Source organism: Cicer arietinum, chromosome 4, assembly GCF_000331145.2.
Source record: "Cicer arietinum cultivar CDC Frontier isolate Library 1 chromosome 4, Cicar.CDCFrontier_v2.0, whole genome shotgun sequence".
Lineage (NCBI taxonomy): Eukaryota > Viridiplantae > Streptophyta > Magnoliopsida > Fabales > Fabaceae > Cicer > Cicer arietinum.
The window spans coordinates 1,684,661-1,702,923 of record NC_021163.2 but is presented as its reverse complement, the minus strand read 5'-3'; the positions used below and the strand labels follow the sequence as shown (position 1 = coordinate 1,702,923).

Here is an 18,263-nt window from a genome sequence, read left to right as displayed (position 1 = left end):
GAAACAGAGAAAAGAGAGATAGAAAAAAGAATTAGGAAAAGTTACCGGGAAATGGAATACGAACGTCGAGGACGCAGAGAGTGCGGTCCTCTTGAGATTTTCTTCGACCTTGGAGCATCGCGGATTGGCAACGCGCCGTGGTTTGAGAAGTAGAACCGTATTCGAAGAGGTTCCAGCGGGGGCATTTTGGGGATTTGAACACAGCCGGAGCACCACCGTTTTTATAAACCGTCAAACACGTGGATGATTCGCCGCGAGCGAAGGGGATTACTGTGGTGGAAAGGAGAAACCCTAACGCGAATAATAGGTGTTGTGGTGAAATATTTCTAATCATGTTTGGAAATTGAGATGAGAAATTGGAAGGTGGTGGAAAATGATGTTCATTGCAGTAGCACGCATTCACTCTCCGCTGGAAGTCAAGTGCCTCTTTTTTTTTTGTTTCGGAATTTTTCGTTTCAATTCCGTTAGGATCAGATTTTCCGATTGCGCCAAAGCAGGTAGTAGCCGCGCCAATATTCAATTGGATGGATCGTATACTCGTAGTTGTTTAGGAATGTATTTTTTTCACAATTATTTTGAAAACTACAATTAAAAACAACAAAATACAGAACAGCAAAATATTCGATGAGTTTAATTTTAAATCGCTACTGTTATTAAAATAAGAAGATTATACTAATAATTATTATGTGCGTGGTTTTGATCATAATTATATAAAAGTTAAATATTTTAATAATTTAATAATTAATTTATAATATAAATTTATAAATTAAATTTATATTATTAATATCGATATTTGTTTAAAATACTCTTTCTTTTAGAAAAAATTCAAAATGAATATAATTTTGATTATTTTTTTCAGTATACTATGCAAATGTTAATTCTTGCTTATATGATAATACATAATGCAGTTAGTTAATATAATAATTTGATTAAATAACCTTTTTTTTTAGATAAAATGGTAAATAAATTTGTACACAATTGCAAGGTTACCATAAATTTGTACACAATTGCAAGGTTTCGTATGAGACATAATATACAACTTAATAATTTTTACTTTTTGCCGGTTGAACTGAGTGTTATGGATAACAACTATTCTTTTTTATACGAGTAATCTACCAAATAGATTCCTAGCTTTATAACCCTTCTAAAAAACACATCTCTGACTTTATCAATATTTTAATATAGTATCTGACTTTGTCAACTATTTATCAGTTAAGTCAATTTGTCAACTTCTATTTTATGATGGTGTTAAAGTTTGTTGATGTATCCGTTAAGTGTCTAAGAAAAACATTCATGCAACATATTTTTTGTTCACCAAATTGTTAATTTCTTTTTCTTATAAAAAAATAGAAATCTCAATCTTCTTCTCCATGATTCTTCCCTAAATATTATTCTCTATTTTTCTCCAATCTTCTTCTCCATCCTTCTTTCTTAATCTTCGTTAAGTCACATATTTTCTAATTATTCTTTAAGTGTATTCCCCCAGTCTTCTTGAATTCTAAAACACATTTACTTTCCAAAACAACAAGAATCCTAAAATTTGTTAACACAAATTATTATCTTAATGACAATGATGGGTGAAATGTGATTAGGAATGCAAGATATTCAAATCTCAGTGTTGATTTCAACTAAAGGTTTAATATGTGTTCAAGAAGAGAAATGATATTCATTATAATAAGGACTTATTTGTAAGAATTATAGTAAATTCAATAACTAATTTGAGAGTAAATAATAATAGTAAGAAACAAAAAGAATGTATTAAATTTTTATGATATGTTAAAGAATTGGTTGTGTTTTACAAACAATGTTTTTATGACATATTATGCATTTAGCTTATGGGTGGTTGTTTACAAACAATGTGTTTTGGATGTAATTGGCTTAACATGCCTTGAAGTTACATATGGTATATTATGCCTATATCAAAAATATTTGTGGTTTGTCATTAAGTGTGATCGAACAAACTCATTATTGATTGCGCATAACATACAAACTCATTACTGATAGTGAATAACACAGTAACATAAATAAATAATAACTTCATTCTTATAATTGATATTGACTAGTGGGTTTCCAAATTTATGTTAACTCTTATAAAATTTATGACAAGGTTGAAATAAAGTAACTTCATCTTTATAATTGATATCTGCATACGGGTATCTATTTCAATACAAAAACACAACTAACTTATTAACGTATCATAAACATTTGATACATTTTTTCGAACCTTGACTTTTATTATTTACTCTCAAATTATCAACGAATTTACCGTAATTCCCACAAATAAGTAATGACCATTATGTCCTTTATTGAACACACATTCAACCTAGAGTTGGAATCAACAGATATATTTAAATCTATTACATCCCTTGATCGAATTCCACCCCTATTATTTTCGTTAAAATAAAAATTTGTGTTTGATAAATTTAAGATTCTTGTTGCTTTGGGGTGTAAATATTTTTAGGGTTCAAGAAGATTAAGGTAAATACAATTGAAGAGGAATTGAGAAATTTATGACTTAAAAGAAGATCAGGGGAAGAAGAATGGAGAAGAATATTTGAAAAAATAGAAGATTGAGAGTGCTATTTTGTACTGAGGAAAAAAATATTGACTATACAAAAAAATCTATTGCACGAACACATCAGCAGATTTTAATATCGTCAGAAAATAAATGATGGACATATACAGTGATTTACTCCTTTTTATTCAATTTATTGAATTTTTTAGTAGGTATTGAAAACTTTAAAAACACGGAGAGAGTACCCAAACAAAGGTGCTCAATCCTTCTTTGTGATTGCGTCTAGAAATTTCCGATCCAAGGGACCACCCAGTTTCTCCATCTCATCCAATTGCTACATGATAATGAGGAACTATATCTAGAACCTTCTATTCAATTATTGATCACACTCACTATTCTCTTCTATGTATATAATCTTTTAACTTCCCACTCTATGGTTAATAACTTCAATATCACATTAATCCGCTCATCACACGAACAACCAACTTCAAAGCATTAACAGCCAAATTTCACATATCGAAACTGCAAAACCCATCAAGTTTACCATAAAAAAGAAATTGAAAATGAACTATGTTTACTCAGTGAAAGAAGAATACGTAGAACCTTTACCATTAAGAAATGAATACCTGCCAACGATTCCACCTCCGTTGCCAATGGAGGAACTTCATGAGATAGGACCCCCACCATTCCTCACCAAAACATTTGATGTGGTGGACGACACGACCACCAATCACATAGTTTCGTGGAGCAGAGGTGGCACCAGCTTTGTTGTTTCGGATCCACATAACTTCTCCAATCTTCTCCTTCCAAGATACTTCAAACACAATAACTTCTCAAGCTTTATCAGACAACTAAACACTTATGTAAGTACTACTAGTACTGTCTAAATACAATTTTTTTTGTTTCTTCTACTTGTTTTTGTTGTTGTGTTTTTTCCTTATAGTCAACGTTACAAGTTTCTTTTGTTTAATTCAATAAAAAACAATTAACTATTGTATTCAACAATGTTTTTATTTTTAGCAACTGAAGTGTAATTTTTATGACACTTACTGTTTGTTAAGAGTTTCAGTTTTACATATCTGATAAGATATTGATATGACTTGATATTGTATTTATAGAAGTGAAGTCGAAACTCACCTTATAAGTCAGTTTGTAAGTATGACTTAGTTCTTTAACCCAAATTCTAAGATGATATCAAAGTTATCCGAGATTTGTTGGGTCACCAAAATATGTTTGTAAGTAGGAGGCATCCCCTTACCTTACATGTTGGTTTTGTAGGGTTGATTTAGACTTAACTCGAATTTAAGATGGTATAGAACTCATCTAAGATCCACTGGATCACCAAAATATGTTTATAAATGGGAGACGTCCCCTTACCTTACGAATTGGTTTTGTAAGTTGACTCAGGTCCAACTCAAATTTTCAAATTTGTTCTTAGAAAGCATGTTCTTAAAGATTTTAAGTTTAGAAAATGTTTCCTTGACAAGTTTTGTTGTTGAAGAAGAGTGACATATCAACAATTTACAAAAACGATTGCTTGCTAAAGCAACTTGTCTTTTAACAATATGTTATGTATGTCGTGGGGCTCATCATGGGTTCTTAAGGGTTACACAATTGTAACAAGACATGAATGGATTGTTTCTAAGTTATGTGACACTATGGAGTTCACTTAAGCCACCCTTATGGGTCTTATGGATGTGCTGTTTATGTTTTTTCATACCGATTGTGAACTTGTGGTGTTCAATATTTTACAGGGTTTTAGAAAAATAGATTCAGATAGATGGGAGTTTGCAAATGAAGGATTCCTCAAAGGTCAGAGACATCTGTTGAAGAACATAAGGAGAAAGAAGACACCTTCTCACACTACTTCTTCCCAGCAAGGAAAGAGTCACAGTGTTGAAGTTAGTAGTTTTGAACTGGATGTAGAAATTAATCGTTTGAAGAAACAGAAGCAGGTATTGATGATGGAGCTTGTGAGTCTTAGACAGCAGCAATATAATACCACACTCTACCTTCTTGAGATGGAGCAAAAGTTACGAGGGATAGAAACCAAGCAGAAACAGATGATGTCATTCTTAGCTAGAGCTATGAAAAACCCTGCCTTTATCCACCAACTACTCCAACAAAAAGAGAAGAAAAAGGAGCTTGAAGAAACCATGGCCAAAAAGAGAAGGCTAGGTATTGGACAATCAAGCAGTGAAGGTGAAGAAAGAAGAAGCAGTGTTGTTAAAGTTGAGCCTTTAGAATTAAGTGATTATGAATTTGGGGTTTCAGAGATGGAAATGCTAGCTATGGAAATTCAAGTTTTTGGAAGGGGGGAGATGGATAAGGAGGAAATACCTGAGACACTAGAATCACAAGAGAGTAGGGATAGAGTACTTGATGACGAAGGGTTCTGGGAAGAACTAATGTTTAGTGTGAAATTTGAGGGTATATTTGGCCTACCGACTGCTGAAGATAAAAATGATTCAAGTGAACCATTGAATCAAGAATTCAGGATTAACTCTTTTCATTCAGTTCACTAGCTTCAACTCTTCCATGCAGAAGGAAAATAATTTACTTCTTGGTGTTTCCAATAATATCCTTATTATATATTCTTTTGTAGTACTTGTTTAAATCCAAATTATCTCACTTTTCTCTTAAGTTTGATTAGGTAGGTTTCTGCTGGTGCTGGGACAAGATTCTTTTATAGTAATAATTGTCATTATTTATCTCAAGGTTCAATTTTTAGCCCCTATATGTATATGTAGTGCATCATATCAATTCAAATATGTCATTGCCTGTTGTAATTTTTTTATTATTACCTTAATTAATGTAGATTACTCAGAAGATGTAGGATGAACAAGAAGTAGCTGATCTCCAACAAGCATAACTGAATGAACACTATGACGAAAGTTTGTGAAATAGGTCTGTGTCTTCCTCGTACCACTTTATGCTTTTATGCCATCTCTTATTTATTTGTTTTGCTTTAGTATATTTTGTCAATCTTTACACAGTTTTAGTATAAAATTTGGTGGGATTAAGGGTCTCAAATCATATAATCTATGAAGTACATATACCGACACATACACTAACACGTCGACATTGATAATAATTTGAGAAAATGAATCAATTGAATGTAATCAATGTGTTAATGTCGTATTGTCGTCTGACACCACCAACATATGTCGAACAGTGGAACACGCATTCGATCAGAAGTGTCAGTGCTACTGAGCATATAATCCTTCAAAGTAGTCTTCTAATCCAAGCATGCTAAGTGGCTTAACTGTATGGACTTTGTCTGCAATTGTGAAGTTCAACAGGGAAAAGAAAATAACAATAGGTCTCGTTAGATTTGATTAAATTTTTCTGTCTTGATTCAACCTACCTCCCATGAACAAACTGTAACAATTTCAATTACACCACTTCAAATATACCTATTATTTAGAAACTAACATAACATGCTATCGAGTTTCAAATTTTTTTCACAATGTCCTTCAAAAAAGGTTAATCTTTACAATGCATATATTTTTAATATAATACAGGTCAATTACTATTTTTACAGCATTACTCTAATCTAGAATTGAATTTTGTATCAACCTTCAAGTCAATTATCTAGAAGTGCGAGCTATGGTTATTGCAACCGTTAGAGCAATAAACCCCTAAAAAACCAGAAACAGAGGTAGCAGTATGCAGAAAAATAGAACAAGATCAAAGCATGAGTTTTCTAATCCAAAATGCGTAAGAGAAATCAGTAGAAGGAAAGAAACAAAAAAAGAGTTTGATGACAAACTTCGACAAATTGATGCTTATGTCTCTAGGACAACTAAAGAGTTAACTAAGGTTACAATGAGGAATTGCTCCCCTTCCCTCTCCATTTCTCTGTTTTTCTCAAAATTTTCTCAGTTACAATTACACTCAAAGCTCACCAATAAATCTCTCATACAGTTTCTCTCAATATAATTCTTTCAATCAAACTATGTGAATAATCATATCACTCACAGGCACAAACCCTCTAAGAAAGAGTATTACAAATAGAGGGGAGATAACAAAAAGTTAGTTATAATAAGGGAAAACAAAATAACATAACAAAAAGTATAGCCATATATGCCACATCAGCAACAATTATTGTGATGTAATCCAATTAGTGTCGTTGTTTACTTAACGGGTAGTTGGTGACAGTTAAGTTTGTTAGTTCAATTTAGTTAGTACACATTAAATTCATCCTCTAACAAAATTGGTTAGTGTCGTTGTTTACTTAAATACTTGATGAGCAATCAATAAAATTTTAGATTGTTCATTCATACTTTCATTCTCATTACTTTGTACACATTAAATTCATCCTCTAACAAAATTGGTATCCAGAGCCATCACAGTTCTTGGTGATTTTCCAAAGTGTTTGTGTTCTTGAGTATGCTTCAGTTTTTTCTGAAATTCTCTTCATAATGCCTATCAATGGTAGCAATAGTGGTTTTCTTGGCAATCTCCCCATTCTTGATGGCAAGAATTGGGATTGACAGCATACTCAAATGAAAGTTTTGTTTGGTTTTCAAGATGTTCTTGAACTGGTCACAGTCGAGTTCAATAAATTGGGTGAAAATCCCACTGACGCAGAGAGAGTTGCTCAAAGAAACCAAGAAGGACTGTAAAGCTATGTTCTTGATTCATCAATGTGTTGATGATAACAACTTTAAAAGGTGTCAAATGCAACTACATCCAAGGAGGCGTGGGATTCTCTTGTGAAGTACTGGTGATAAGGTGAAACTACAAGCTCTTAGGCGACACTCGTGTGCTTGCATTAAAGAACCAGATGAAGACATGTGGAGAGATCATCACTGATAAGATGATTGTGGAGAAAATCATGAGAACTTTGCCTAGTCAATTTGATCATATTGCGGTTGCTATTGAAGAATCCAAGAATGTGGAGGATATGAAAATTAAGGAGCTTCAAAGTTCTTTAAAGGCACATGAAATTCGTTTAATAGAAAGATCTGCTGCCAAATCCAGTGAACAAGCTTTAGAAGCTCATGTGTCCAAATGGGGGTGGAAATGAGAAATGGAAGGGAAAGAACAATAAATGGAAAGAAGGGTAAATAAGTTCAATAAGAGGAAGGTCCAATGTTTCAATTGCAACAACTTTGGCCATTTTACTGATGAGCAGCAACTCTAGGTATAAGTGTCAATTTCAGAAGTTCATTAATTATTGGTCTTAGTTCACATATTGAATAGGCAAAAAAATTTCATAGTTAAAAAGATCTAAAAAAAGTCTCGTAATAAATCCCTTAAACTTTGTGGGCTTAGTGGGGTCTATTGGTCCACTTTTTGACTACTTTTTTTCGTTTTTTTTAAACATTTGACCATTTTTTAAAATTTTTTTTGAGAAAATAAATGTTTTAGATTTTTTTGAGAAATTTTTTCGATATTTGAGAAATGAATTTTGAAAAATTTTCAAAAAAAAAATCTCGATTAATAAAATATTAAAAAAGTTATTTCACCATAAAGTTTAATATTAGGGATTTAATAGAGAATTTTTTGAGGGAGACTTTAGACTTGAGGGTTAATTGAGAGCTCTAACTTCAAACTAAAGGTATATGCCAAATTGTATGAAAGCACAAGCAGTCCCTATATGATAATTCAACCAATATGACCGATACAAGTGTTGAAAAAGATACTAAACTCAAGCTAGTTGCTCAAGCTCTATTCTCCACGTTGGTGTATTTGGCATTTCTTATCTGGTTTCAATTTTTCTTCTCTAGTTTTCACATATTTTATATGAACTAATTACACATAAATTAATTGTTTAGATTTTAGAATTCTAAACCGAAAAATCAATCAACTACAGAAACGTTGCTTAAAATATAAATACAACAGTTTGGCTAATCATATTTGTAACCGACCCCTAGAATTATGTTGTCATGATTGCAAAATAAAAGCATAATAAATATAAAAGCTATTTACATATTAATAATACGGCCGTAGTCCAAACGGGAATGTTGAAACTATTCGAAAATCATCAGAGTTGCAGCGAAAGTTCTTTTGTGAAGATGTCGGCAATTTGATAATGGGAAGGAACATGTAGCACTCGTACTTGGCCACGAGCAACTTTTTCCTGTACAAAATGTATATCAATCTCAATATGCTTATTGCGTTAATGTTGAACTGGATTGCCGGAAAGATACATCGCGCTTACGCTATCTCAATAAACCGACATGGCCTTCGTGATAGGACAATGAATCTCCAAAAGTAAGTTCCTAAGCCAACATGATTCATATCTGCCCGCTCAATGATTTCTTCGACATATTTCTTTTGTGAAATAAAAGGACTATTTGAATGTCGTGTGACAGATATACCCAAAAAATAACTCATGATCAGGGGACCCAAATCCTTCGTAGCAAATTCACAACCCAGTTTAGACATGATGAATTGATGAAGAGTATGATAAATTGACGAAGAGTATCTAAAGACACAACAAGAATAATGTCATTCACATAGACAAAGATATAAGTTGTGTCACTGGCGCAATGATAAGTAAATAAAGAATGATTTTATTAGAATATGTAAATATATTTTATATTTAGTATGTTTTATCTAAATAATGGTGTATTCATGGGATGCATGTGTAAAAAAAAATACACCATCGGAACATAGAAATTTATTTTATGTATTAATACTAAAAAAATCAGAGCTGATCCAACACTTAAGGCCTAAAGTGAATTCTTAAATAAAAATATAAAAGCCTTTTTAATACTAATAAAATAAAATAATATCATATTATTTAAATTTTACCTTTTTATTTTTATTTTTTAAGATGTGAACTATTTTAATTAAATTATCAATTGTGATATCTTTTTAACACTTGGGATACCTTTTATTTGTTGTAACTTAAAAGAAATTTGAGGCCTACACTTATATGAAAAAATAATTTTATTTTGGAGGCCTAAAGCCCTTTTTTTTTTACCAACTTAGGTCGGCTTTGTACAAAGTATAATTGAAAAATGAATTTTCTACCATGCACTCTACTCTCAATCCATATAAAAATACAATTTTGCTCTTTTAACTTTGTAAAATTTCAAAATATTCGAAAGTTTCGAAATGACAATTTTTAGAATTTTTGAAACTTTTAAATTATTCGAAACTTTTAAATTATTCAAAACTTTCAAAATAGAAAATTTTAATATTTTTGAAACTTTTTGGAAGTTTCAAATTTTCGAAATAAAGATTACATTTTGAAAATTTGAAAAGTTTCGAAAGTTTTCAAATCTAAAAGGTTTCGAAAGTTTCTAAATCTTGAAAGTTTCAGAAGTTTCCAAGTATGAAAAGTTCGAAATTTTACTATTTTGAAAATTCTGAAAATTGTCATTTAGAAACTTTCGAACATTCTAAAAATTTGTCAAATTAAAAGAACAAAATTATATTTTCATATAAATTAGGAGTGACAAGTTTAAATAGGAGTGCGTGGTAGTAAATTCTTGAAAAATTTGACATTTATACACCAATATATCAATGGTAGAATATTTTACTCAAAAGAAAAAGAAGAAAAAAAAAATAATGATAGAATATTGATTAATAAAAAACATGATATTTGGTTGGGCACCGTCATAAAGTATTGAAATTATATTAGAGTTCTTAATTGTCAAAATTGTTAAACTCTTGAATGTTATATGTGGTTAAATACACCATAGTTATTTGAGTTACTTTTTTTTAGAGAGAATTGAAATCCACTAAAATCATTGATACATATATCGGTGGTTAATATTTTAACATTCATTTAGGATATCAATTATTGATCTATTATCAACGAAGATATTATTTATTTTACTCTAAGATAATAATATATATAATGAAATATTTAATTAAATTGAACAGTATAAAAAATTAGATATAGTATTTGTTGGAAGGCATGGTGTGGGTACGGACATATAAGCGATGATGATGGTGCGAGGCGAGAATCTAGTAATAGATGAACCCGTGAATAATGTCTCACCTGGCCCGCATGGAGATATTGATCAAGTAGTATTTTCTACTCATTACTGCATGCAGAACTTATCTCAGAACTACACACAACAAAAGGTGGATTCAATTAGGATTTTAAAATAAAATTTTTACATAAAAATAAAAAAGTCTTGTAGATTTTAAAACACTTGCAAAATTTTAACACTTTTAAGCTTTTAAAAGATTTTAAGATTTGCATTTTGGATTTTAAAGGATTTTTATCGTAAGAAATTATAGAATTTAAAAAGATTTTAAGGATTTTTAAGAGAAATTATTAGAACATACTTTCTAACATAATATTCTCAATGACTTTTTTTAACTGTTAAAATTTAAATTATTCCTAAAAAAATTAATTTCACGTATTTAAAATCATCTCAACTTATTATCATGATATGTAATATCTTAAAAATTCATCATATTAATCCTCCTTATCATCTTAATTAAACTTTTTAAGAATGTAATGAGAAAATTACCAACTCATTTTATTTTGAGAGTTACTATATATATATATATATATATATATATATATATTACTTTGTATATTGTAATATCATACGCTCAAATTAGAGTAGTACACAAATTTAAAATTGATTTCATTTATAAAGTTCACAATCCATTAATTATAGCACTTTGTCTAATCATTAAAGACACTAATTTATTTTAAATGTCTCTATAACAAAAACAATAATTTTGAACATCAAGCTAGATTTGCACACTTGTCTACACCATCATGAAAATTGTAGGAATAAACAGTGAAAACATATTGAATTTAGGATAGGAATTAGGCATATTCATGTACAAGTAAAAACAAATAGTGATGTAATCAATTAAACTTTAAAGTTGTACTTACATAAAAAATAATATGCATTCTTAATCCTATGAGAATCCAATCATTCAGATAATATCACTACAAAATAATATTCATACATATCATGATGCAACTATCATAAGAGTTGGGATTAAGTGTCCTTCCTTTAGTGATCTTTCTCACTTGAGGTTCAACGACGAGAACTCTTCAAATATTTTGGAGCTTATCTTCATGCTTATTCGTTTATCTTGATTGATGGTTGAAATGAGACAATCTAGCTTTTATTGTTGAGATAGTTCCTCTATTATGATATTAATTCAAAATTGTCCTCTTTTGATTTCATTGATTTATTTTTGAATATGTTTGAGAAATAGTAGCCATATTGTTGTTATATTTATGTAATATCAATTAAGTTCTTATTCGACCATTGTATCTTCCAATAATTTGGTTTTGAGGAGATATTTTGGAGGAAATGTTAGTAGTGGGGTAAGTGTAGGAGTTCCAGAAGCAAATGGTTCAAACTCATATAGAAGTTATTGATGTACATCAACCATATCATCGTGATAGGCGACATTAGTTTTGATCAAATGAAACATATTCACTGTCAAGAACGTTATGTTCTTGTGGATAACGTTATGGTATTACTTTCAGAATGAAGGCGTGAATCTTTTTACTTAATCTGATCCTTCTCTAAGATCTTTTTATTTTTTTTTTGCCACTCCATGATAAGACTTTAGAGTTTTTCAGGATGATGTTTGAACATTATCAAATTTGTGATTTAACCAAATTTATATATATATATATATGTATATAATAAAAAGAACAAAAAAGAAGATAATAAAAGGATACATAAAAAGATGATAGAAATAGAGGTAGAAGATGAGGAGGAGAAGATAATCAATAGAGGTGAGAAATGATGTAGATGGAGAGAGAATAAAATAAAGAAGTGAGAAATGGTGTATATGAAGAGAGAGAAATGAGAATAGAGAAAGAAATGAGAATCCTTGTGGTGGTGAAAAATATTTTTCTATTAAAAATTCACAAAAAATTATTTACCAACTCATTTTATTTTGAGAGTTACTATATATATATATATATATATATATATATATATTACTTTGTATATTGTAATATCATACGCTCAAATTAGAGTAGTACACAAATTTAAAATTGATTTCATTTATAAAGTTCACAATCCATTAATTTTATTTATTTATTACATATAACAAAAGTCACATAATAAAAACTTTACAAAATTAATAGTCACATTAATACTTATATATAAGGTTAAATAGCACTGGTGGTCCTTAACTTATTTTCAGTTAACGTTTTAGTCATTTATCTTTTTTTTTTTTTTTTAATTTTAAGTAGCAATTTGATCTTTTATGTTTTAAAATATCAACAATATTATCGTTTTTTTATTGCAAAAATTCAAAAAATTCATCAAAAATTTCAAACAAACTTCATAAAATTAATTATCATCCTCAATATAATGCAAGTTTCATGAAACTCGTAACTTAAATCTTTAAATAAACTCATATTTTCATCTCTAACAACATCAAATAAAGAATGAAAATATGAGTTTATTTGAATATTTGAGTTACGAATTTGATGAAATTTGTATTATATTGAAGAATATAATTAATTTTATGGGGTTTATTTGAAAATTTTGATAAATTTTTGTAAAAAAATGATAACATTATTGACATTTTAAAACATAAAAGATCAAATTGTCACTTAAAATTAAAATAAAAGACAAAATCAAAAGAAAAAAAAAGGATTAAAACGTTAACTAAAATTAAGTTAATGGACTACAAGTGTTATTTAGGCTACTTAACACATAACACCTAATTTACTTTTTTTATTTTACTAAATTACAGCTAATTTACTATCTATTAAATAAGTTTGTTTGTCTAATTTATTTATTTTTAATTTTTTGATATTGTCTTTATAGTAATTTTTTAAAATATCATTTAGATATATATGTTAACAGAAATAGATATAACTACATATTTTTCTAAAAATAATAAAAGGTGAATATATATATATGTATGTAATAAAAAGAACAAAAAAGAAGATAATAAAAGGATACATAAAAAGATGATAGAAATAGAGGTAGAAGATGAGGAGGAGAAGATAATCAATAGAGGTGAGAAATGATGTAGATGGAGAGAGAATAAAATAAAGAAGTGAGAAATGGTGTATATGAAGAGAGAGAAATGAGAATAGAGAAAGAAATGAGAATCCTTGTGGTGGTGAAAAATATTTTTCTATTAAAAATTCACAAAAAATTATTACAAAATCATATAAAATCTATTTTACCAAACAATTAATTATAATTTAAAAAAAATGTAAATACTACATTACTTTTTATAAGTTATAAGAAATATTGGTTGAATACTATTAAATTTCTATACTTTGCATCAAAATCTAAATAATTTTAATTATTTTAATTACATTAAAATTTTAATTGAATATTTTATAATTTTTCTATCATAAAATAATTTCTTAGAATTTTTTCAAATCTTAATCAAATGCACCTCTAATACCAACAAAACAAAAATGGATACATAAAACTAGAAAACCAAAATTAAACACTATTATGAGATTGTTATACAAGAGTATCTACTATTAATCAAAATCAATTGATCCGCGGGTGTTAAGATTCATATATATATATGCTCTCGTTATCGTCTAAAAATGTCATATTATTTGGAAGCGTGCATCAGTACACGTAAAGTAAAATTTCACTTTTTAATACATGTTATGTTAATTACTACATACCCATATGGCATGCATGTCCATATATATTATCAAGTGTGCGTTCATCTAGGAATTCGTGTTGTTTTACTTTTCAAATACAACTGGATCCTTTTCTTTCTTAATTTCTTTTCAAGGAGAAACAAGATTCTAGGGATTGCGTTAGATGTATATATTATAGAACACTTAATTAAATAACGGTTAATAGTATTTTCGTCTCTGCAACAATATATCAATCTAATTTTAATTTCTGTATAATTTATTTTTTTTACATTTTATCCTTGTAATTTTACCATTTAAAAACGATGATGTAGTATATTGAAGTCAATCTTTTTTATATGCTTCTCATTTTTATTATTTTCCCAATCTTCAAATTCAGATTTTTTAATTTCTCTCCACAAATTTCTAGAGCATTTGTTGTATTTAGAACATCAAAATATCCATTATCATATTCTATATACTTTATGACATTTAATTTTCTTTTTAGTTGTTGAATCTTTAAATTGTGATTGTGTTTTCTATTAAGTTGTTTTTCGAGTCAGATGACTTTAGCATGAAGTTGCTCTTTTTGCCGATGGATAAATAGTTTAGTGAAACATTTGTAAATATAATTCAACTGTCTTGAACTTGGAACATCGCAAATGTGTGCGAGTTTTTTTTACTATTTCATCTATATAAAAAATGGACAATCAAATACCATTAACAACGTGCTACCTAATTATGACATTGGCATTTTTTACATTAAAAAATAAGTTACACAAACTTTTTGATATACGATGTATTTGAAGAAAGTGATTTAAAGATATGTGAGAGGAATTAGGGATTTTTTGGTTTGAAGAAGGAATCAGAAAAGGAAAGATGTAATTTTTTTTATTTTTACATAAATTTTTTAATTCATTTAATTTAATAATTATCAATCTTTCTATTTAAATATTTAAAAAAAAAATGATGATTCAGATGTCATGTTATGAAAAAATACTGATAGAATATGTCGCATTGTTGTTTTTAGATGATTAGATGTCACGAGTGATCAAAAGTAAAAGAATCAAAATTATATAAATGAAATCTAAAATAATAATTTTATAAGGACTAAAACTAGATTAATTCAAACTCAATTTAGTTTATGAAAAAATAAAAGACTTTTAAATAAATAAATAAAACATCTTAATTCTTACTTGAACAATTATGAAAAGTTAGATCAACTATTGTCAAAAGGAGATAATCAAGTTCCTAAAAATAACTAATTCTAGAAAAAAGTGATAATTTGAATACTATTAACAAAATCATTAAAATATTAATTTATTCTTTGATAAATAAATAGTTCACTTCTTAGCCAACTATTCTAAATTAGTGGGATATCAATTATTTGAATAAGGAACAAATAAACCATTTAAAATCATAATATCTCATAATAAACTTATTTATTTATAAAATATAATCTCAGCATGCAACTGTATGAACTAATATTTCATTTAAGAAAACAAAGTTAATAAATAAAAAATAATTAAGTAAATCATTTCAGACAATTTAAAAAACAGGAACAACTTTAATTCAAAAAAAAATAAAACAAATAAATAATAACAACTCAGTTTTATAACAAAAATGTATAGATTGAAGGTTTTGTTTCGCATTCACACCCAATATTCTCCAAATCATATTTTAAAAAAATAATATATATAAGGACTTTTTTTTGTTATAAGGATTACATACTATTTCAAACAAATGAAATTACATACTATTTTACTTTTTTTTATTCTCTATTACTTAATAGTTAAATTTTTTAAAAAGTTTTGAAAAATTGAATTAGTATGAAACTTATAAAATGTATTTGTTTTTTAAATTTTCTGAAATTTTGGATGAATGTAAAATTTCTAAAATGTAATTTTTTTAAAAAAATTTGAATTTTTAAAAAAAATACAGGTGAATGTGAAACTTTTTAAATATAATTTTCTTTTCAAAAGTTTAAAAAAGTTAGAAATTTTTTTATGAACGTAAAACTTTCAAAATGTAATTTTTTTTTAAACTTTAGATAAACATAGAACTTTTAAAATGCAATTTTTTTAACTTACAAATTTTGAAAATGTGGATGAACATTAAATTTTTGAAGTGCAATTTTTTAAAATTCTTTAACAAAATCGAAAATTTAAAATTGTCTAAATATTAATAATTTTAATTTTTTTTAACTATTAAGTAGTAAAAGTAAAATAGAATTTTTATGCATTTTAGAAGATAAGAGGTAAATGTATAGGGTGGGTGCCTTGGTGGTAGATTTCTCCTAAAAGGATTATGGAATGGTTTGCATGGCTGCTTCTACACTATAGTAGCCCACGCATGACCCCTAAAGTAAACCAATGAAAATGTTCATACTCATAAAGACAATTTTGACCTTTAAGTCAATGCAAATTTAAACAACAAAATTATCTAATTTTTAAAATGGGATGGCTAAAATGGACATTATGTGGTACCTATCAATATAGCTTTAAATTTTGGATTTGGAATAAAGAGTAAAAAAAGAGGAAAAAGAAGAAAACTTTGCAAATTCTCGTGAGTGGGGTTTGGTTGAGCACTTTCTCTACAAACTAGGTTGTTTATATAAGAGAGAATAATAACGCTGAAAGATAGACTGATAGAGTGGCAGAAAATCTTCAAGAATATAATGAAAAACAATTATGAGATATTATATTCCACGAACCAAATAATAAGATGGAGGAAAGTATATATGTACATGATCGAGAGAACATGCTATATTCATGACTTGTGAATTATTGTATCTATCATCGAAAAGATGCAAGACCAAAATATTTTAATTTTTATGACAAATTATTTTCTGTATTGAATTATTTAGATACATGTATTTTTTTTATATATAATTTTTTCTAGATGTATGTGTTCATTTTTTTTTTAAGTTGTAACAAATAAATAAACAGGAAAATTTTAAAGTGATTATTATTCTTTTTAAAAAGAAGATATTATTTTTAAAATAAATTGTAAAAACAGTGTAAAAAAAATGGAGTTTGCTTTAAATATTTTAAGAAAAAACTATGTGTCACATTGGAAAAACTAAGACATGAAATGAATTTTAAAAGAGTGATATATTTTATTTTATCGGCCCAACTTATAAGAAATAATTATGTTTCAATAAAAAAAATTAATATAATATAAAAGTTTATACATTTAATACACCACAAAAAGTTATGCATCAAGCTCAATAATGTTGTAACGAGGTTGTATTGAAAAAAAATACAATTTTACATTTAAAATAAATTTATAAAAATACGACAAAGACATGAGTTGGCTAAACTCTCCGTTCTTAACTTTTAAAAATCGTAGTCAATTTTTTATTATGGTGTGAGAAAATAGATTGCAATCTGAATCCAAACATACTATTATATATACCTAATATAGTGTGAATCAATTATGTTAGTTGTGGAGGGTTTTCTCTACCGATTTTTCCTTCACAACCTTTCTATAGCTTATCCTCCTTCTATAATTTTTTCAACTCTCTTAAGCTGGTTGATGAGCAATGCCTCTCTTTTAAATTCAATGTGAGACCTTTATATTTGAGTGTTTTTTTATAAGCAATTTGGATTACAATAAAGTACTCCAACATGTTACTAAAAAAAAAAACAATTAAGCTTAGATCTTTCAAATAAATTAGATCTCAAGTTTAAAGTTCGTATTTTCTATAAAATTTAAAAATATGTAAAAGAGACTGGTACCTTACACCAATATCATAGTTATTATAAAAAAATTATTACTCAAATAGAAATTAACTTATTTTTATTAAAAAATAAAACTATAAAAGTGAAGAAAAATGGTTTTATAAGTGTGTTAATTAGAATTAGATACTTAATTCTTAGTCTTTTCTATCACTTCCACCGTCCACCACCGCTATTTTTCTCTCTCATGTATTTTTGAGCTTTTTAATTTCACTCAATTTCTATTAATTTGCTACAACTTTCTTCTTTCATCATTACCTTGTCTTTTCTACCCTATTAAAAATACTCTTCATTTCTATTTTAACAATCAAATAGATATACTAATAAAAATTCGTTACTGATATTGTTTTGTGGAAATTAATATCTTCTAATTTTATTGCATGGTGAATAATTCACCTTGAATATGGATTCTACATAGATATACGAGAGAGACATTTTGGAAGGGCATCTGAAATAGTTAGATAAGCAATCCATATGGTCCAGCTAGATA

The 18,263-nt window shown here is 27.9% G+C and overlaps 2 protein-coding genes across 15 annotated transcripts in view; one reads left to right on the top strand and one right to left on the bottom strand.

Annotated features, from left to right (window-relative positions):
• The window catches only part of LOC101494572 (probable inactive protein kinase At3g63330), a 30,136-nt gene extending 29,566 nt beyond the window's left edge, over positions 1-570 (bottom strand). For 4 of the 12 annotated variants that reach the window (XR_012162727.1, XM_027333908.2, XM_073367598.1 and 1 more), the window contains exon 1: positions 46-568. Coding sequence is in view for 8 of the 12 variants with exons in the window: in XM_027333908.2 (XP_027189709.1) it covers positions 46-334 (289 nt within the window). In the remaining 4 variants the exon portion in view is untranslated. Of the gene's footprint in view, positions 1-45 lie in introns of all 12 variants that reach the window. The other 8 variants (XR_003472536.2, XR_003472535.2, XR_012162728.1 and 5 more) reach the window with 4 other exon arrangements.
• A 2,152-nt stretch (positions 571-2,722) lies between these two features.
• HSFA6A (heat stress transcription factor A-6a) lies at positions 2,723-7,823 on the top strand. 3 transcript variants are annotated; one of them, XR_012162725.1, is made up of 4 exons: positions 2,723-3,378; positions 4,270-5,233; positions 5,334-5,422; positions 6,871-7,823. XR_012162725.1 is itself a non-coding variant. In XM_073367583.1 (2 exons), exons 1-2 carry the CDS (start codon positions 3,079-3,081, stop codon positions 5,038-5,040), a joined length of 1,071 nt encoding a protein of 356 aa, XP_073223684.1. In that variant the 5' UTR covers positions 2,723-3,078; the 3' UTR covers positions 5,041-5,239. The 3 variants fall into 3 exon arrangements, 1 of the variants encoding a protein (XP_073223684.1); XR_012162724.1 differs by having other exon boundaries at positions 6,860-7,823; XM_073367583.1 differs by lacking the exons at positions 5,334-5,422; positions 6,871-7,823 and having other exon boundaries at positions 4,270-5,239.
• Positions 7,824-18,263: the final 10,440 nt, after the last annotated feature.